Here is a 21537-nt window from a genome sequence, read left to right as displayed (position 1 = left end):
GTGAGTGGGAGGGAGGGAGAGTGGGGAAGAGAGAGGAGAATGAGAGGTCACTGGCAGGGAGGGGAGGAGAGTGGGGGAGACAGAAAAGAGTGAGGGAGGGGAGAGTGGGATAGAGAGAGGAGAGTGAGGAAAGGAGAGGAGAGTGGGGATGGGAGAAAGGAGAGTGAGAGAGAGAGAGAGAGAGAGGCAAGTGAGGAAGGGAGGAGAGTAGGGGAGAGAGAGGTGATGGGAGGGAGAGGAGAGGACAGATGTGGAGGAACACAGGAACATTGGAAATAGGAGCAGGAGTAGGCCATTCGGCCCCTCGCGCCTACTCCACCATTCAACTAGATCATGGTTGATCTATCTCAACGCCATTTTCCCACATTATCCCCATATCCCTTGATATCTTTAATATCTCGAAATCTAACGAACTCTGTCTTGAATTTACTCAATGATTGAGCTTGCACAGCCCTCTGGGATAGAGAATTCCAAAGATTCACCACCCTCTGAGTGAGTGAAGAAATTCCTCCTCATCTCTGTCCAAAATGGCCTACCTCTTATTCTGAGACTGTGTCCCCTGGTTCTAGATCCCCCAAACCAGGGGAAACATCCTTCCTGCATCTACCCTGTCGAGCCCTGTAAGAATTCTGTATGATTCAATAAGATCACCTCTCATTCTAAACTCTAGAGAATACAGGCCCAGTCTCCTCAATCTCTCCTCATAGGACAGTCCCGTCATCCCAGGAATCAGTCTGGTGAACCTCCGCTGCACTCCCTCTATGGCAAGTATATCCTTCCTTAGATAAAGAGACCAAAACTGTACACATTACTCCAGGTGCAGTCTCACCAAGGCTTTATACAATTGCAGCAAGACTTCCTGTATTCCTGTACTCAAATCCTCTTGCAATGAAGGCCAACATACCATTTGCCTTCCTAATTGCTTGCTGCACCTGCGTGTTAGCTTTCAGTGACTCATTAACCAGGTCCCTTTGGGCATCAACACTTCCCAATCTCTCACCATTTAAGAAATACTCTGCATTTCTGTTTTTTTCCTACCAAAGTGGATAACTTCACATTTTTCCACATTATATTCCATCTGCCTTGTTCCTGCCCACCCACTTTGCCTGTCTAAATCCCCCCGAAGCCTCTTTGCATCCTCCTCACGGCTCACACTTCCATCTAGTTTTTCTGTCATCAGCAATGGATATATTACATTTGATCCCCACACCCAGATCACCAATTGTGAAGGGAGAGAGACATAGACAATAAATGGCAGCCTTGCCGGTCACATCCATCCTCCTGGATGAGTAAAAGTAGAATAAGCATGGACTTAAAAGGCAAATATCATCACAGCAGGAGGAGGCCACTCAGCCTCGCACATCCCCTCTAAACTTTGCCCCTCTCACCTTAAACCTATGTCCCCTAGTAACTGACTCTTCCACCCTGGGAAAAAGCTTCTGACTATCCACTCTGTCCGTGCCGCTCATAACTTTGTAAACCTCTATCATGTCGCCCCTCCACCTCCATCGTTCCAGTGAAAACAATTCGAGTTTATCCAACCTTTCCTCATAGCTAATGCCCTCCAGACCAGGCAACATCCTGGTAAACCTCCTCTGTACCCTCTCCAAAGCCTCCATGTCCTTCTGGTAGTGTGGCGACCAGAATTGCACGCAATATTCCAAGTGTGGCCTAACTAAAGTTCTGTACAGCTGCAGCATGACTTGCCAATTTTTATACTCTGTGCCCCGACCGATGAAGGCAAGCATGCCGTATGCCTTCTTGAGTACCTTATCCACCTGCATTGCCACTTTCAGTGACCTGTGGCCCTGTACGCCCAGATCTCTCTGTCTGTCAATACTCCTAAGGGTTCTGCCATTTACTGTACTTCCCACCTGCATTAGACATTCCAAAATGCATTACCTCACATTTGTCCGAATTAAACTCCATCTGCCATTTCTTTGCCCAAGTCTCCAACCGATCTATATCCTTTTTTTGCATTCATTTCTGCTGTTGTGTTTTATATATCTTAAAGATTCAATGTTGGGCTCGGAATCCGTCAGGTAAATCTTGTTTCTTATCCTGAAACGTGTTCACAATTGAATTGGGAAACATGTCAAGAGTCGTTTCCATTCTAACATTCCTGCCTGGTGGAAACTTTGCTGACACAGGAAATTGATGTTTTGAATGGGTTTGCAGGTTTGAATTGGGTAAGAATTAGATTTATGTGTTTTTTTCAAAAAAATATACTTTAATCATAAAATTTGTCAAAGTCCATTACATAAAGTGCAGTACAGACCAGTTTCTTTCAGGACATGAGGTGCTCCATTACATTTGTCATTATAGGTTATATTTACAAAATACATTTAAACACTCTCTGGTGTATACAGCCCGAAGGGTTTTATATGGGTTCCAGCCCCTTGGTTCACTATGGCGGGAGAACCTTACACAGTGGTCTTTCCCCATTGAGCCTTTTACAGCGGCTGCCCCAAGCTTCCTTCCGTCCCTCAGCACGTAGTCCTAGACCTTGGAATGTACCAGTCTGCAACACTCGGTCGTGGTCAGGTCTTTGCACTGGAAGACCAGCAGGTTTCGGGCAGACCAAAGAGCGTCTTTCACCGAGTTGATGGTCCTCCAGCGGACGCACTCCCTTCCAGTTGCGGACGCACTCACTTCCTGCAGTGTCACACTTCTTGTTGCAGTCACACTCACTTCCTGTAGTGTCACACTCACTTCCTGCAGTGTCACACTTCTTGTTGCTGTCACACTCACTTCCTGTAGTGTCACACTCACTTCCTGTCACATGTTCCTCGTCATGCTTTGCTGCCAACTTCCTGATTTTTTAGGAATTAAGATGTCCTCTGACGAATGATGATTATTTAATGAAGGATTAATTATTGGTATATAAATAAATATCTGACATACACATATCAAAAATAAATAATTTATAGATGCTCGAGTTCAGTGTTCAAAAATCCATTGTTGATGGGAGTGTTTTCAACTCCATCCCATAACATCCAGTCAGAGACCAGCTCGGAACTGCCCCAATGCCTATAGAAGAGATGAAAGTCACTATACAAATGAAGAACAAATCACTAGGTGATGGAATCCACAATGAAATCTTTGAGCACAGAGGAGAAGAACTAACATTATCGATCCAAACCCTCATCCTACAGATCGGGAATGAAGAGGAAATCCCGAATGATCTCAAGGATGCTCTGACTGTGACAATCTTCAAGAAGGGGGACAAATCCAACTGTGGGAATTACAGAGACATCTGGCTGCTCTCCATTGCAGGGAAAGATCACTACAAGAAGCCTTCTGAACCGACTCGTTACACTGACCGCAGAGCTACTCCCCGAATCTCAATGTGGGTTTAGGCCATCAAGCGGAACTGCTGACATTGACCTCAGCTCCCCAAGGCCCGGGCCGAACCAGACGGAGGCAGGGTCTGCGGGAAGGGCCCCAGCATTGGAAAGAACAAGCCAGGACCCGAACTAATAATCCACGACCAGACATCCCACAAGACAACAAATGCTCTGCGTGCCATAAAGTCTGTCGATCCCAAACTGGCCTCATCTTTGGATTCACGGAAGACAATCACCCTCGCTTGCGAGGGATAGCCAATTATATGCGACACGTCCACATGACGGTGGGTTGTTCGTGGCAGCCTGCACCATTTGGTACGTCCCTCAACCAGTCCTCTCAAAATCGATCTCGTCCCCCCCCCCCACCTCTTGCAGCAGGCTGCCTTCTGTCCCTGTTTGTCCCTCTTGTTCCATCATTCTTTCTACTGGGCTTTGAGAAGATACTGTGGGTGATGCTGGCTGACCCGCTGAGACGTGTGACACGTGACGGTCAACGTCCTCGAGTCTTCCTGCGGTAACTTGCCCGGCTGCGGTCCGTCCTCAAGTCAAAGGCCTTTCGATTGCTTTGCCTATAGCTGCACAAGGGATAATGGCGGTTAGTTCATGTCTGAGTGATAAAATTCTACCCTAATGTCAAACCGCTTCTATCTATTCCAGTCCTATAACTCGCCCAAGTTGGAATGCCTGAGTGTCAGGGGGCAAGTTATAAACAGTGCAAAACTGCTCAAGATTAACATTGCTTTATTGTTGGACAACTTCAGATCACCAACGCTCCCATATTTATTTTTGGACGGTAGCTGTTGCGAATGTCAATCTCTTAGGCGAGGCGGTGGTGCAGTGGTATTGTCACTGGACTTGTAACCCAGAGACCCAGGATATTGCTCTGGGGACATGGGTCCGAATCCCACCACAGCAGAGAGCGGAATTTGAATTCAATTAATAAATCTGGAGTTTAAAAGCGAACAGCTAGTCTAATGATGGCCATGAAACCACTGTTGTAAAAACCCATCTGGTTCACTAATGCCCTTTAGGTGAGGAAATCTGCTGTCCTTACCCGGTCTGGCCTACATGTGACTCCAGACCCACAGTCAATGTGGTTGACTCTTAAATGCCCTCTGAAATGGCCGGGCAAGTTACTCAGTTGCATCCAACTGCTACGACGCCAATAAGAATCCTCTTTCCATTCAGGAATGGGGAATCTGGGCTGCTTTGCTTGGATCGAACATCAGCGGTGACACTTCCAGTGCTACCCTGCCTGAGAGCTGGCAATTCCACACGGAGCGGGGCTTGGATCCAAAAGAATGCCCTCGCATTTTTATTGTGTCTTTCAGAACACCCCGAAAACGCTTTGCGGTCAAAGGACGTAATTCTTCAGCCCTTGTTGCCTCGTCAGGAGAAGGCCGCAGAGATAGCAATAGAGAAATAACCAATCTGCTTTATCGTCACAACCTCTGACCTCCAGGTCCCAATGGCTCAGTCGTCGCCCATCCCCCAACAACCCATCCCCCTTCCATTCCAGGACAGGCCTTTTTCCCAAGTGATCCATGCAGGGAAAGGTGAGCTCCTGTAGATTTAGTCTCAGAGATTCACTAGTCTCTCTGGACATTATTTCCATGTGTACAATGATGGTTGTAAAAGATACTCACCTTCAGATAAATACAGAGACTGAACAACAGAACAGCAATAATCCCAATCACTATCAGACACGTGTAAAAGTATCTTCCTCGAGGATGGCCTTGTGTTCTGCAAGAAAGCATCCCATCAGCCTCTGAAACCATAAGAAGAAATCACCTTTAGAATTCCTCTGTGAGGGACACCAGAACAAGGGGGGCCATCAATATAAGTATATATGTGAGTGACAGCGGGCTTCCACTCTTTGATTGACAGCTATCCTGTACACCTACACCTAAGGGGAGGGTGGGGGGGGGGGAAAGAGCAGGAAGCGGGTTAACACACAGCCAGCAGTGCAGCACAACAGGGAGGGTGCACGGGGAGGGAGAGAGGGGGAGAGAGAGAGAGAGAGGAACATGGGGCAGGTCATACAACTAGTGTGGAAGAGAAAAATCTTTACTCACTAAAATCAACACTTTGGACAGAAAGGAAATTGAAACTTGTCAAGAACTACAATCTTTCTTTGCGAGTCGTGGAAAGACTTGTACATAATAGAGAAAGGTTTAACAGCTTCCTGAGATAAGCACATTAGGCACAAAAATCAAAACTTCTCAGAAACAAATCCAACTTTTATGGGCATTCATAAAATCAGTTGTACATTAGAGAAAATTTACAACTTACTGAGACAAACATTTCAGCAGGGAGCGAGAGAGACAGAGAGAGAGAGAGCAGAGAGAGAGAGACAGAGAGAGAGAGAGAGCAGAGAGAGAGAGCAGGGAGTGAGAGTGAGAGAGAGAACAGGGAGTGAGAGAGAGTGAGAGAGAGAGAGAGCAGGGAGCGAGAGAGACAGAGAGAGAGAGAGAGCAGAGAGAGAGAGCAGGGAGTGAGAGTGAGAGAGAGAACAGGGAGTGAGAGAGAGTGAGAGAGAGAGAGAGCAGGGAGTGAGAGAGACAGAGAGAGAGAGCAGGGAGTGAGAGAGACAGAGAGAGAGAGAGAGCAGGAAGTGAGAGAGACAGAGAGAGAGAGAGAGCAGGGAGTGAGAGAGACAGAGAGAGAGAGCAGGGAGTGAGAGAGACAGAGAGAGAGAGAGAGCAGGAAGTGAGAGAGACAGAGAGAGAGAGAGAGCAGGGAGTGAGAGAGACAGAGAGAGAGAGAGCAGAGAGAGAGAGCAGGGAGTGTGAGAGACAGAGAGAGAGAGAGACAGAGAGAGAGAGAGAGAGAGAGCAGGGAGTGTGAGAGACAGAGAGAGAGAGAGACAGAGAGAGAGAGAGAGCAGGGAGTGAGAGAGACAGAGAGAGAGAGCAGGGAGTGAGAGAGACAGAGAGAGAGAGAGAGCAGGGAGAGAGAGAGACAGAGAGAGAGAGAGAGCAGGGAGAGAGAGAGACAGAGAGAGAGAGAGCAGAGAGAGAGAGCAGGGAGTGTGAGAGACAGAGAGAGAGAGAGACAGAGAGAGAGAGAGAGCAGGGAGTGAGAGAGACAGAGAGAGAGAGCAGGGAGTGAGAGAGACAGAGAGAGAGAGAGAGCAGGGAGAGAGAGAGACAGAGAGAGAGAGAGAGCAGGGAGAGAGAGAGACAGAGAGAGAGAGAGAGCAGGAAGTCAGAGAGACAGAGAGAGAGAGAGAGAGAGAGCAGGGAGTGAGAGAGACAGAGAGAGAGAGCAGGGAGTGAGAGAGACAGAGAGAGAGAGAGAGCAGGGAGGGAGAGAGACAGAGAGAGAGAGAGAGCAGGGAGAGAGAGAGACAGAGAGAGAGAGAGAGCAGGGAGCGAGAGAGACAGAGAGAGAGAGAGAGAGCAGGAAGTCAGAGAGACAGAGAGAGAGAGAGAGAGAGCAGGAAGTGAGAGAGACAGAGAGAGAGAGAGAGCAGAGAGAGAGAGCAGGGAGTGAGAGAGACAGAGAGAGAGAGAGCAGGGAGTGAGAGAGACAGAGAGAGAGAGAGCAGGGAGAGAGAGAGACAGAGAGAGAGAGAGCAGGGAGTGAGAGTGAGAGAGAGAACAGGGAGTGAGAGAGAGAGAGAGAGAGAGCAGGGAGTGAGAGAGACAGAGAGAGAGCAGGGAGTGAGAGAGAGAGAGAGAGAGAGCAGGGAGTGAGAGAGAAACAGAGAGCGCAGAGACAGAGAGACACAGAGAGAGCAGGGAGTGAGAGAGAAACAGAGGGCGCAGAGAGAGAGAGACAGAGAAAGCAGGGAGTGAGAAAAACAGGGCGAGAGAGAGCAGGGAGTGAGAGAAACAGAAAGAGCAACGAGCGAGAGAGAGACAGAGAGAGAGAGTAGGGAGTGAGAGAAACAGAAAGAGCAGCGAGCGAGAGAGAGACAGAGAGAGAGTAGGGAGTGAGAGAAACAGAGAGAGCAGAGAGAGAGGGACAGAGAGAGAGCAGAGAGAGCGAGGGAGAGAGAGAGAGCAGGGAGTGAGAGAAACAGAGAGAGCAAGGAGAGAGAGGGACAGAGAGAGAGAGCACAGAGTGAGAGACACGCAGAGAGAGCACGGAGTGAGAGAGACACACAGAGAGCAGAGAGAGCAGAGAGAGACACACAGAGAGCACAGGGAGTGAGAGAAACAGAGAGAGCAGGGAGTAAGAGAGACACAGAGAGAGAGAGCAGGGCGTGAGAGAGAAATAGAGGGCGCAGAGAGAGAAGGACAGAGAGAGAGCAGGGAGAGAGAAAGACACAAAGAGAGAGCAGGGAGTGAGAGAGACAGAGAGAGAGAGCAGGGAGTGAGAGAGAAACAGAGAGCGCAGGGAGTGAGAAAGACAGAGAGAAAGAGTAGGGAGTGAGACACAGAGAGAGAGAGAGAGAGCAGGGAGTGAGAGAGAGAGAGAGAGAGCAGGGAGTGAGAGAGACAGAGAGAGAGTAGGGAGTGAGAGAGACAGAGAGAGAGAGAGCAGAGAGTGAGAGAGACAGAGAGAGAGAGAGCAGGGAGTGAGAGAGACACAGAGAGGGAGGGCAGGGAGTGAGGGAGACACAGAGAGAGAGCAGAGAGTGAGAGAGACACACAGAGAGAGCAGGGAGAGAGAGACACACAGAGAGAGCAGGGAGTGAGAGAGAAACAGAGAGCGCGCAGAGGGGCACAGAGAGAGAGGGGTGAGAGACAGAATGAGGGTGAGAGATACAGAGAGAGAACAGAGAGAGAGAGAAACAGAGATTACAGAGAGAGAGGGACACAGAATGAGGGGGAGAGAGACAGTGAGAGGTGGGGAGGGGAGAGACAGAGAGGGAGAGAGGGGAGAGACAGAGAGGGAGAGGGCAGGGAGAGAGAGCGAGATGTGGGAGAGACACAGAGGGAGGGTGTTAGGTATAGAGAGAGGGGGGGAGACACAGAGACAGGGAGAGATTTGGGGGGAGAGAGAGAGAGAGTGGGGAGGAGAGAGACAGACAGAGAGGGAGAGATAGAGTGGCGGGAGACACAGAAAGAGAGGGGGGAGAGAAGCACAGAGAGAGGGGCGAGAGAAACACCGAGAGAGGGGGGGGAGAGAGACAGAGAGGGAGGGAGGGAGAGAGACACAGGGGGGAGAAACAGAGTGAAGGAGAGAGACAGAGAGAGGGGCGAGAGAAACACAGAGAGAGGGGAGGAGAGAGACACAGAGAGAGGGGAGGAGAGAGACACAGGGGGGAGAAACAGGGAGCGAAGGAGAGAGACAGAGAGAGACAGAGAGAGACACAGAGAGAGGGGAGGAGAGACACAGAGAGAGGGGAGGAGAGACACAGAGAGAGGGGCGAGAGAAACACCGAGAGAGGCGGGGGGGGGAGAGAGACAGAGAGAGAGGGCGGGAGAGAGACACAGGGGGGAGAAACAGAGAGTGAAGGAGAGAGACAGAGAGAGGGGCGAGAGAAACACAGAGAGAGGGGAGGAGAGAGACACAGAGAGAGGGGAGGAGAGAGACACAGGGGGGAGAAACAGGGAGCGAAGGAAAGAGACACAGAGAGACAGAGAGAGACACAGAGAGAGGGGAGGAGAGAGATAGAACGAGGGAGGGAGAGAGACAGAACGAGGGAGGGAGAGAGACATGGCCTGGGGGGAGAAACAGAGAGAGGAGAGAGAGAGGGAGGGAGCGACAGAGACACACAGAGAGGGGAAAGAAAGAGAGGGGGAGAGAAATAGATACAGATAGGGAAGGGAGAAAACAAGTCAATAAACTAATCTCATTTAAAGCTTCTTCAGAAAAATGCACATCAGTTGTTTTGATTATTAGTAAGATACATTTTTAATACCTTTAACTTTCTGAAATTGTCTCACTGGCCCCGATGTAGGATAAAAATTGTAATGTGTCCCCCCCACGTACGTAGGTTGGACAACCCTCAAATAGAAGGATATGTTGAGTGTGATGGAAGAGGAGAGTTGTGTGCAGCAGAAACTGAGTTGAATGGGATGTGTCTGCATCGCAAATTCAACTGAATGCAACGTAATCATATCTCCAAATATCTCAACACAGAAACACATGACCGAAAATGATCAGAAATAGATAAGCCTACTGAGGGATTGTACGTGAGGAGGAGGGCAGCAAAGTGGAGTAGAGAAGGAGGCAAGGCGAGGGGAGTGACGAATTGGGTGCGACTAAGATTGAGTTTGCAGACCCCCTCAGCTGGGAGGGAAGAGGAAGGCGGAGGCTAGGTATAGTGTCAGTGTTACAGTCCTGGGAAAGAGTGAGTTAAAGTGAGAGGAACTCACTGTGAGTCAATCGATTACAATGTGTAGGATGACGAGAGAGAGAGCAATGTATGAACTAACTTTTTATTTGACAGTACAGTCAGCGAAGCCTGACCTTGTTTCAAACTCTCTCGCTAGATAATTCTTACAGCTTTCAGCTGATATGAAACCAACAGTCTGGAGTGTCGCAAAACACTTTGCAAAGATTTCGATCAGTCACGATAACTGACGCTCCTTACCCGTTATCGAACGGATCACTGATTCTTGGTTGAGCTTGTTTGACACGAGACAGGTGTAAACCCCACAGAGTGCTGTGTCCTGTGACAGGAGGGACAGATCCTGACCGTCGTCTGACACCACAGACACGTCTGTTTCAGGAAGCTGCTTGCCGTCTTTTAACCAGTGGTAACTGCGCTCGGTCCCATTTCCCGCTGAGCAGCTTAAAGTCACATTGAGGGGCGTTCGGAATGTTGTGATACTGGGCCTCGAGACCTCTTCTGCAGAATAAGGAGAGGGAAATGTTTACAAACTGTGAATGTCCGTTGTAACCACTGGCTGCAGTGATACAGCTCACCCCGGCCAAACCTGCTACAAAACTCTGCTGTCTGTGTGCTAACTCACACCGCGTCCCGTTCACCCTATCAACCCCCTTACTCACTGACCTACACTGGCTCCCGTTCCGGTAACACCTCCATTTAAAAATTCTCATCCTGCTTTTCAAATCCCTCCATGGCCTCCTCACCCCCTCCCTATCGCCGTAACCTCCTCCAGCCCCTACATCCCTATCTATCTCTGTACCCTCCTCCAGCCCCTACAACCCTCCCTATCTCTGTACCCTCCTCCAGCCCCTACAACCCTACCTATCTCTGTACCCTCCTCCAGCCCCTACAACCCTCCCTATCTCTGTACCCTCCTCCAGCCCCTACAACCCTCCCTATCTCCGTAACCTCCTCCAGCCCCTACAACCCTCCCTATCTCTGTACCCTCCTCCAGCCCCTACAACCCTCCCTATCTCCGTAACCTCCTCCAGCCCCTACAACTCTCCCTATCTCTGTACCCTCCTCCAGCCCCTACATCCCTCCCGATCTCTGTAACCTCCTCCAGCCCCTACAACTCTCCCTATCTCTGTACCCTCCTCCAGCCCCTACATCCCTCCCGATCTCTGTACCCTCCTCCAGCCCCTACATCCCTCCCTATCTCTGTACCCTCCTCCAGCCCCTACATCCCTTCCTATCTCTGTACCCTCCTCCAGCCCCGACATCCCTCCCTATCTCCGTAACCTCCTCCAGCCACTGCAACCCTCCCTATCTCTGTACCCTCCTCCAGCCCCTACAACCCTCCCTATCTCTGTACCCTCCTCCAGCCCCGACAACCCTCCCTATCTCTGAACCCTCCTCCAGCCCCTACAGCCCTCCCTATCTCTGTAACCTCCTCCAGCCCCTACAACCCTCCCTATCTCTGTAACCTCCTCCAGCGCCTACAACCCTCCCTATCCCTGTAACCTCCTCCAGCCCCTACAACCCTCCCTATCTCCGTAACCTCCTCCAGCCACAACAACCCTCCCTATCTCTGTAACCTCCTCCAGCCCCTACAACCCTCCCTATCTCTGTAACCTCCTCCAGCCCCTACAACCCTCCCTATCTCCATAACCTCCTCCAGCCCCTACAACCCTCCCTATCTCCGTAACCTCCTCCAGCCCCTACAACCCTCCCTATCTCTGTAACCTCCTCCAACCCCTACACCCCTCCCTATCTCTGTAACCTCCTCCAGCCCCGACAACCCTCCCTATCTCTGTAACCTCCTCCAGCCCCTACAACCCTCCCTATCTCTGGAACCTCCTCCAGCCCCTACACCCCTCCCTATCTCTGTAACCTCCTCCAGCCCCTACATCCCTCCCTATCTCTGTAACGTCCTCCAAACCCTACAACCCTCCCTATCTCTGTAGCCTCCTCCAGCCCCTACAACACTCCCAATCTCTGTAACCTCCTCCAGCCCCTACAACCCTCCCTATCTCTGTAACCTCCTCCAGCCCCTACACCCCTCCCTATCTCTGTAACCTCCTCCAGCCCCTACACCCCTCCCTATCTCTGTACCCTCCTCCAGCCCCTACAACCCTCCCTATCTCTGTAACCTCCTCCAGCCCCTACAACCCTCCCTATCTCTGTACCCACCTCCAGCCCCTACACCCCTCCCTATCTCTGTACCCTCCTCCAGCCCCTACAACCCTCCCTATCTCTGTAACCTCCTCCAGCACCTACAACACTCTCTATCTCTGTAACCTTCTCCAGCCCGTACAACCCTCCCTATCTCTGTAACCTCCTCCAGCCCCTACAACTCTCCCTATCTCTGTAACCTCCTCCAGCCCCTACAACCCTCCCTATCTCTGTAACCTCCTCCAAACCCTACAACCCTCCCTATCTCTGTACCCTCCTCCAGCCAATACAACCCTCCCTATCTCTGTAACCTGCTCCAGCCCCTACAACCCTCCGTATCTCCGTAACCTCCTCCAGTCCCTACACCCTCCCTATCTCTGCAACCTCCTCCAGCCCCTTCACCCCTCCCTGTCTCTGTAACCTCCTCCAGCCACTACACCCCTCCCTATCTCTGTAGCCTCCTCCAGCCCCTACAACTCTCCCAATCTCTGTAATCTCCTCCAAACCCTACAAACCTCCCTATCTCTGTAGCCTCCTCCAGCCCCTACAACTCTCCCAATCTCTGTAACCTCCTCCAGCCCCTACACCCCTCCCTATCTCTGTACCCTCCTCCAGCCAATACAACCCTCCCTATCTCTGTAACCTCCTCCAGCCCCTACAACCCTCCCTATCTCTGTAACCTCTTCCAGCCCCTACACCCCTCCCTATCTCTGTAACCTCCTCCAGCCCCTACAACCCACCCTATCTCTGTAACCTCCTCCAGCCCCTATAACTCTCCCTATCTCTGTAACCTCCTCCAGCCCCTACACCCCTCCCTATCTCTGTACCCTCCTCCAGCCCCTACAACCCTCCCTATCTCTGTAACCTCCTCCAGCCCCTACAACCCTCCCTATCTCTGTAACCTCCTCCAGCCCCTACACCCCTCCCTATCTCTGTAACCTCCTCCAGCACCTACAACCCTCCCTATCTCTGTAACCTCCTCCAGCCCCTGCAACTCTCCCTATCTCTGTAACCTCCTCCAGCCCCTACAACTCTCCCTATCTCTGTAACCTCCTCCAGCCCCTACAACTCTCCCTATCTCTGTAACCTCCTCCAGCCCCTACAACCCTCCCTATCTCTGTAACCTCCTCCAAACCCTACAACCCTCCCTATCTCTAACCTCCTCCAGCCCCTACAACCCTCCGTATCTCTGTAACCTCCTCCAGCCCGTACAACCCTCCCTATCTCTGTAACCTCCTCCAGTCCCTACAACCCACCGTATCGCTGTAACCTCCTCCAGCCCCTACAACCCTCCGTATCTCTGTAACCTCCTACAGCCCGTACAACCCTCCCTATCTCTGTAACCTCCTCCAGTCCCTACAACCCTCCATATCTGTGTAACCTCCTCCAGCCCCTACACCCCTCCCTATCTCTGTAACCTCCTCCAGCCCCTACACCCCTCCCTATCTCTGTAACCTCCTCCAGCCCCTGCAACCCTCCCTATCTCCGTAACCTCCTCCAGCCCCTACACCCCTCCCTATCTCTGTAACTTCCTCCAGCTGCTACACCCCTCCCTATCTCTGTAACCTCCTCCAGCCCCTGCATCCCTCCCTATCTCTGTACCCTCCTCCAGCCCCTACAACCCTCCCTATCTCTGTAACCTCCTCCAGCACCTACCACCCTCCCTATCTCTGTCACCTCCTCCAGCCCCTACAACCCTCCCTATCTCTGTAACCTCCTCCAGCACCTACAACCCTCCCTATCACTGTAACCTCCTCCAGCCCCTACAACCCTCCCTATCTCTGTAACCTCCTCCAGCCCCTATAACTCTCCCTATCTCTGTAACCTCCTCCAGCCCCTATAACTCTCCCTATCTCTGTAACCTCCTCCAGCCCCTATAACTCTCCCTACCTCTGTAACCTCCTCCAACCCCTATAACTCTCCCTATCTCTGTAACCTCCTACAGCCCCTACAACCCTCGCTATCTCTGTAACCTCCTCCAAACTCTACTACCCTCCCTATCTCTGTAACCTCCTCAAGCCCCTACAACCCTCCCTATCTCTTGTAACCACCTCCAAACTATACTATCCTCCCTATCTCTGTAACCTCCTCCAGCCACTACAACCCTCCCGATCTCCATAACCTCCTCCAGCCCCTACAACCCTCCCTATCTCTGTAACCTCCTCCAGCCTCGACAACCCTCCCTATCTCTGTAACCTGCTCCAAACTATACTATCCTCCCTATCTCTGTAACCTCCTCCAGCCACTACAACCCTCCCGATCTCCATAACCTCCTCCAGCCCCTACAACCCTCCCTATCTCTGTAACCTCCTCCAGCCACTACAGCCCACCGAGATCTCTGCCCTCCTCCAATTCCGGCCTCTCACCCATCCCCCGATTCCCATCGCTCCACCATTGGCGGCCGTGTCTTCAGCTGCCTGGGGCCCTAAGCTCTGGAATTCCCTCCCTAAACCTCTCCGCCTCTCTCCCTCTCCTTGATAAGTAAAGCTTATAACTTGGAAGATAAGAATGCAAGTAGGGCAAAGGAACAAAGAGATGTCGGGATACAGAAACCGAAAAGTAGCAAGGCCGCTGAACAAAACCATTCAAAATAAAACAAACAAAGCTCTTGGGCCTATTTCTGGGAGGATACGATTCAAAAGCCGAGAAGTTAAACTCACCTTTTGCTGCAACTTGTTTGGAGCACAGATGCAGGACCCTGTGTTGTTCTGCTCTCCGGATTACAAAATGGAAAGAGAGACAGCGGAGAAAGTTCAAAAAAAGATTTCCCAGGATGATCGCGGAATTGCGTGGATATCGGGAATGGCTGAACAGGTTGGGCTTTTATGGAAAAGAGAAGGCTGAGTGGTGACTTTAAAATCATGTCAGAGTTTTGTAAGACAGAGTGACTCCTGACCGCGCAGCGGCCTGCCGCATCATCAGAGTGCGCCAAGCTGCCCACATGCACAGCTGCATCTTTTCAGGACTTAGTGGCGCAGGCGCAGGGTGACGTCATCACGCTCTCCCCCCCCCCCCCCCCTAGTGCTCCGCCATTAATAAGACCATGGCTGATCTGATTGTGGCCTCAACTCCACTTTTTCTCCTTCCCCATCCCCCCCCATAACCCTTTACTCTCTTGTCGATCAAAAATCTATCTAACTCAGCCTTGAGTATATTCACTGACCCAGCCTCCACTGCTGTCTGGGGAGAGAATTCCAAAAGTTAACAACCCTCAGAGAGAGGAAATTCCTCCTCATCTCCGTCTTGAAAGGGAGAGCCCTTATTCTGAAACTGTGCCCCCCCCCCCCTCGTTCTAGATTCCCCCACGAGGGGAAACATCCTCTCAGCATCTACCCTGTCAAAGCCCCCTCAGAATCTTCTACCTTTCAATAAGATCACCTCTCATTCTTCTAAACTCCAATGAGTGTAGACCCAACCTGCTCAACCTCTCCTCGTCAAACAACCCCTTCATCCCAGGGATCTGCCCAGTGAACCTTCTCTGAACTGCCCCCAATGCAAGTACATCCCTCCTTAAATAAGGAGACCAAAACTGTATGCAGTACTCTAGGCGTGGTCTCACCAACGCCCTGCACAGTTGTAACAAGACTGGCGTGAATAGCAAGAAAGACATATCCTGTATTGAACCAGACGAGGAACAGCAGCTCAAGATTGAACCACAGTGTGGCAGGTGGATTCTCGTCACTGAGCCAGTCCTGAACTGTGCACAATACAGTCCCGGAAAGCGATGACCCACGTACCTTAAATGAAAGTTGGACAATTCAATGTGGGCATGACAGTCACAGGCTGAAACTGAGAGCCATTGGGAGGCCAAAGGTGCCGGGACATAGGCAGGCGAAACGAAAGAAGAACCGGGGGAAATCAGAGGCAGGCACAGCAAGATCCCAACTCACCATAGACCCGCACCCGCGCGGCTGCCGTCTGCTCGGAGCCCTCGTTGTCGGTCACTATGATGCGATACATCCCCCTATCCTGGGCAGTGAAGTTGAGCAGGGTCAAGGAGCCATTCTCCCTGTGGAATTGGATCCTTTTCTCGTAAGCAGGGGACAGGTATATCTTGCTGCTCTCCATGATGTACTGGAGTATCCTGAGAGAGACCCCATTCTGCACCTTCCAGGTCACACTGTGGATGTCAAGCCAAGTCCCCATGGTGTAGTGAGCATCAAACTGGAGGGCACGTCCGATGAATCCGTAGAGCTGTCCATCTTTCAACTTCACCTGCAAACCATCGGCGGCTCCTGGAGACCAAGTGAAACAACCGATTTAGAGCGAATGGCAAAAGAACCAAAGGTGACATGAGAAAATTAATTCTTTTTTACACGGCAAGTGGTTGGGATCTGGAATGGACTGCCTGGGAGCGTGCAGGAATGGACTGCCTGGGAGCGTGCAGGAATGGGCTGCCTGGGAGCGTGCTGGAATGGGCCGCCTGGGAGCCTGCAGGAATGGGCTGCCTGGGAGTGTGCAGGAATGGGCCGCCTGGGAGCCTGCAGGAATGGGCCGACTGGGAGTGTGCAGGAATGGGCTGCCTGGGAGTGTGCAGGAATTGGCTGCCTGGGAGTGTGCAGGAATGGGCTGCCTGGGAGCCTGCAGGAATGGGCTGCCTGGGAGCGTGCAGTAATGGGCCGCCTGGGAGTGTGCTGGAATGGGCTGCCTGGGAGTGTGCAGGAATGGGCTGCCTGGGAGTGTGCAGGAATGGGCTGCCTGGGAGTGTGCAGGAATGGACTGCCTGGGAGTGTGCAGGAATGGGCTGCCTGGGAGTGTGCAGGAATGGGCTGCCTGGGAGCATGCAGTAATGGGCTGCCTGGGAGTGTGCAGGAATGGGCTGCCTGGGAGTGTGCAGGAATGGGCTGCCTGGGAGTGTGCAGGAATGGACTGCCTGGGAGTGTGCAGGAATGGGCCTCCTGGGAGTGTGCAGGAATGGGCTGCCTGGGAGTGTGCAGGAATGGGCTGCCTGGGAGTGTGCTGGAATGGGCTGCCTGGGAGTGTGCAGGAATGGACTGCCTGGGAGCCTGCAGAAATGGGCTGCCTGGGAATGTGCAGGAATGGGCTGCCTGGGAGTGTGCAGGAATGGGCTGCCTGGGAGTGTGCAGGAATGGGCTGCCTGGGAGTGTGCAGGAATGGACTGCCTGGGAGCCTGCAGGAATGGACTGCCTGGGAGCCTGCAGGAATGGACTGCCTGGGAGCCTGCAGGAATGGGCCGCCTGGGAGTGTGCAGGAATGGGCCGCCTGGGAGTGTGCAGGAATGGGCTGCCTGGGAGCGTGCAGGAATGGGCTGCCTGGGAGCGTGCAGGAATGGGCTGCCTGGGAGCGTGCAGGAATGGGCCGCCTGGGAGTGTGCTGGAATGGACTGCCTGGGAGCGTGCAGGAATGGGCTGCCTGGGAGCGTGCAGGAATGGGCTGCCTGGGAGCGTGCAGGAATGGGCTGCCTGGGAGCGTGCAGGAATGGGCTGCCTGGGAGCGTGCTGGAATGGGCTGCCTGGGAGCGTGCAGGAATGGGCCTCCTGGGAGCCTGCAGGAATGGGCCACCTGGGAGTGTGCTGGAATGGGCTGCCTGGGAGTGTGCTGGAATGGGCTGCCTGGGAGCCTGCAGGAATGGGCCGCCTGGGAGTGTGCTGGAATGGGCCTCCTGGGAGCCTGCAGGAATGGGCTGCCTGGGAGCGTGCAGGAATGGGCCGCCTGGGAGTGTGCTGGAATGGACTGCCTGGGAGCGTGCAGGAATGGGCTGCCTGGGAGCGTGCAGGAATGGGCTGCCTGGGAGCGTGCAGGAATGGGCTGCCTGGGAGCATGCTGGAATGGGCTGCCTGGGAGCGTGCAGGAATGGGCCTCCTAGGAGCCTGCAGGAATGGGCCGCCTGGGAGTGTGCTGGAATGGGCTGCCTGGGAGTGTGCTGGAATGGGCTGCCTGGGAGCCTGCAGGAATGGGCCGCCTGGGAGTGTGCTGGAATGGGCCTCCTGGGAGCCTGCAGGAATGGGCCGCCTGGGAGTGTGCTGGAATGGGCTGCCTTGGAGTGTGCTGGAATGGGCCTCCTGGGAGTGTGCTGGAATGGGCCTCCTGGGAGCGTGCAGGAATGGGCCTCCTGGGAGCCTGCAGGAATGGGCCGCCTGGGAGTGTGCTGGAATGGGCCTCCTGGGAGCCTGCAGGATTGGGCCTCCTGGGAGCGTGCAGGAATGGGCCTCCTGGGAGCCTGCAGGAATGGGCCGCCTGGGAGTGTGCTGGAATGGGCCTCCTGGGAGCCTGCAGGAATGGGCCGCCTGGGAGTGTGCTGGAATGGGCCTCCTGGGAGTGTGCTGGAATGGGCCTCCTGGGAGCCTGCTGGAATGGGCCTCCTGGGAGTGTGCTGGAATGGGCCTCCTGGGAGTGTGCTGGAATGGGCCTCCTGGGAGCCTGCAGGAATGGGCCGCCTGGGAGCCTGCAGGAATGGGCCGCCTGGGAGCGTGCTGGAATGGGCCTCCTGGGAGCCTGCAGGAATGGGCCGCCTGGGAATGTGCTGGAGGCAGGTTCAATGAAGGCTTTCAAAAGGGAATTGGCCGATGACCTGAAGAGAAAACATTTTACAGGGCTGGGGCAAAAGGGGGAGTGAGACTAGCTGAGTTGCTATTTCAGAGAGTCAGCATGGATCCGATTGCCGAATGGCCTCCTCCGGTTTGGTAACCATTCTCTGACTCGGTGTTATTAAAGGGACCGGTGGATTGATTAATTTTGAAGCATTTTTAATGGGATGTAGAGGAATGGCGACAGGCCAGGAGTTGATGCCCATCCCCGGGGTCTGCCTGGGAGTATTAAAGGGTGGCCAGCACAGGGTAGACGGGCCGAATGGGTGAAAATTGCCTGCTGTGCGCTTCGCCCGTCTTCCATCTCTGTTGGATTCACTCTCGCCAGTTTTGCGATGCCGCCCCCAGTCGAATTTCACCCAATATCTGTCGCCCACCGATAACAGTGGGGCTGGAGTTGGGACTGATAAAATTTGATGGGTGCCACAATCTGGACTTTGGGAGGGCGGTATCTGTCCCGTGTATACACCCCATGTCACCCGATGTCAGCCTCTGAGTCAGACAGTGATAACTGACAAGGCTGCCTCGCTGCAATTTAGAGTGATCTTTGAGTTTGATCCGACCTCCAGCTGAGAGAATCCCTCACCGAAACCCAGCATTAAATCCACGCACAGAAAAGTTATTGAAAGCAAGAGGGGAGAGGAGACATAACTGCAGTGCAACATTGCAGTTCAGGGCACCCTGACAGAAGCAGGGCAGAAAAAAGTCACCAGTCACCCAAAAGGAAAATGCCTGGCCCTTTTCCAAGTCTCACAACATACCTGCCAAGAGGAACAGCAGCACCACATCACCTTGTCTGAGCAGCATTGTGGAAATTCCCAATGCCTCCAACTCCCACCAGCAGCGAAACGGCAGCTCTTCGACCTTGGGTGGCTCACAGGGGGAAGAATCGATCCCTCTCTCACCACACCGGGGTTGCAGACTGGGAGAATTCAGGGTGTTACTCAGAAGCTAAACTGCATCTTGATTGCTTAATGCATTTGTTGCGTGTCATAAAACGATGAAGCTGTCACCATAATTGAACTAAAGTACAGAGAGCAGACAGTGGTTGTGGGGGAGGTGTTTGGATGGCATGCCAGTCTGGGATAATTACATCTCCCACGGGATTCCTCACGCGATTTCCAATTCAGCCTCCCTGACGTTTGGTATGCAGGATCAGTTGTCTCTTGCTTTTTCCCGAATGACACGTTTGGATTTGAAACGCTGCTTCTGTTTTACTTGTATTATGTAATTCGCCCCTCCAGACAGGGCCTCCCTTCCTGGATCCAGACAGTTTAAATAACCCTGAGAAATCTTCATCCATCTCTCATCACAGATAAGCCGTCAAGTGCTTCACCCCCAGATTCCCAGAGACTGGTGCGCCACTGTTGTTGTGTTATATTGAGGGACCTGTTACACTGAGGGTCCTACACTGAGTGATGCTATATTGAGGGACCTGTTACACTGAGGGTCCTACACTGAGTGATGTTATATTGAGGGACCTGTTACACTGAGGGTCCGACACTGAGTGATGTTATATTGAGGGACCTGTTACACTGAGGGTCCTACACTAAGTGATGTTATATTGAGGGACCTGTTACACTGAGGGTCCTACACTGAGTGATGTTATATTGAGGGACCTGTTACATTGAGGGTCTGACACTGAGTGATGTTATATTGAGGGACCTGTTACACTGTGGGTCCTACACTGAGTGATGTTATATTGAGGGACCTGTTACACTGAGGGTCCGACACTGAGTGATGTTATATTGAGGCACCTGTTACACTGTGGGTCCGACACTGAGTGTTGTTATATTGAGGGACCTGTTACATTGAGGGCCTGACAGAGTGATGTTATATTGAGGGACCTGTTACACTGAGGGTCCGACACTGAGCGATGTTATATTGAGGGACCTGTTACACTGAGGGTCCTACACTGAGTGTTGTTATATTGAGGCACCTGTTCCACTGAGGGTCCTACACTGAGTGTTGTTATCTTGAGGGACCTGTTACACTGAGAGTCCTACACTGAGTGATGTTCTATTGAGGGACCTGTTACACTGAGGGTCCGACACTGAGCGATGTTATATTGAGGGACCTGTTACACTGTGGGTCTGACACTGAGTGTTGTTATATTGAGGGACCTGTTACACTGTGGGTCCGACACTGAGTGTTGTTATATTGAGGGACCTGTTACACTGAGGGTCCTACACTGAGTGATGTTATATTGAGGCACCTGTTGCACTGAGAGTCCTACACTGAGTGATGTTATATTGAGGCACCTGTTGCACTGAGAGTCCTACACTGAGTGATGTTATATTGAGGGACCTGTTGCACTGAGGGTCCTACACTGAGTGATGTTATATTGAGGGACCTGTTACACTGAGGGTCCTATACTGAGGGGTGTGTAATGCAAGGTCTCAGGGAGGTGTTGTGTTGGTTCTATTCCTGGGTGGGACATTATAGAGACTGTTATTATCAGTGTATTTTATGCCCGGTATATTGTGTGCTTTCTGTGTCATTGGAACAATCACAAATTGCAGAGAGGAATCCGATTTCAGTCTGTCGACGTGTTTGAAAAGGTGTGGTACAAATATCTTTCTCATTATCCTGCATGTATCGGCAAACATTTTCCAGGGATAAGGATAAGTTAATGTCTAAGCAGGAGTGACACGCATTCCTTTCGTGTTTACATATCTTTTCAATCTTATCTGCTATCGTTAAAAGGCATTCAGTTTCAGTTTCTTGCTGATCAGCGTCAACGTTTGGTTATTTGCACTCTGACCTCTGCGTCACGGGGGGGGTCATGGTTCACATTCCACTGCAGGGCCTGACAGATAACCGAGGCCGAGGCTCCCCGGAGGCGTCGGGTGGCATGCGACATTGACAGAGGTGCTGCCTTTTGGGAGAGGAGGCGAAGCCCCCTCTGCCTCTTAAATACCCCACGGCCAACACTCGTCCCTCCATCACAACGTTTCCCCCGGAGCTGGGAAGGCAAGGGAACGGACCGCGTTCCTCCTCCTCATCGGTCATGTCCCTGGGGAAAGCGTGTTTAAGTTCATCGATAACAGACCCATGAAAGCCTTGGGAGATGTTTTGCTGTGACACGGGCACTACATTATTGCTCATTGTTGCTGCCACTTAGGAGACTACACATCTGAGGCAGGTCCTGATACACAGACTGCCTTGTTCAAAGACAGCCAGCTGATAAATCTCGATCCTGTAAAGGACTGCAGCTGAGGAGAATTGGAGGGGCTTG

At 52.3% G+C, this 21537-nt stretch overlaps 1 protein-coding gene across 1 annotated transcript; it reads right to left on the bottom strand.

Annotated features, from left to right (window-relative positions):
• Positions 1-2258: 2258 nt before the first annotated feature.
• On the bottom strand, positions 2259-21407 carry LOC137352880 (hepatic and glial cell adhesion molecule-like). Its single transcript, XM_068018731.1, has 6 exons — positions 21094-21407; positions 19061-19221; positions 15642-15986; positions 9838-10095; positions 4994-5115; positions 2259-3922 (listed from the first exon to the last, which is right to left on the bottom strand). The coding sequence occupies exons 1-6, from the start codon at positions 21405-21407 to the stop codon at positions 3917-3919; spliced, it is 1206 nt and encodes a 401-aa protein (XP_067874832.1). The 3' UTR covers positions 2259-3916.
• Between the last annotated feature and the right edge of the window lie 130 nt (positions 21408-21537).

Source organism: Heterodontus francisci, chromosome 39 (genome assembly GCF_036365525.1).
Source record: "Heterodontus francisci isolate sHetFra1 chromosome 39, sHetFra1.hap1, whole genome shotgun sequence".
Taxonomy (NCBI): domain Eukaryota; kingdom Metazoa; phylum Chordata; class Chondrichthyes; order Heterodontiformes; family Heterodontidae; genus Heterodontus; species Heterodontus francisci.
Note: the sequence above shows the minus strand (reverse complement) of the source record. Positions and strands in the feature narration are given on the sequence as shown.

Excerpts from the sequence above, each read along its gene's own strand:
- LOC137352880 (XM_068018731.1), bottom strand. The coding sequence starts at position 21,407 with ATGAGCAATAATGTAGTGCCCGTGTCACAGCAAAACATCTCCCAAGGC. Across the intron at positions 19,222-21,093 it reads GTCAGGCCCTGCAGTGGAAT|TCTGCAACCCCGGTGTGGTG; the intron begins GTGAACCATGAC and ends GAATTCTCCCAG. Across the intron at positions 15,987-19,060 it reads GCTGCTGTTCCTCTTGGCAG|GAGCCGCCGATGGTTTGCAG; the intron begins GTATGTTGTGAG and ends CTTGGTCTCCAG.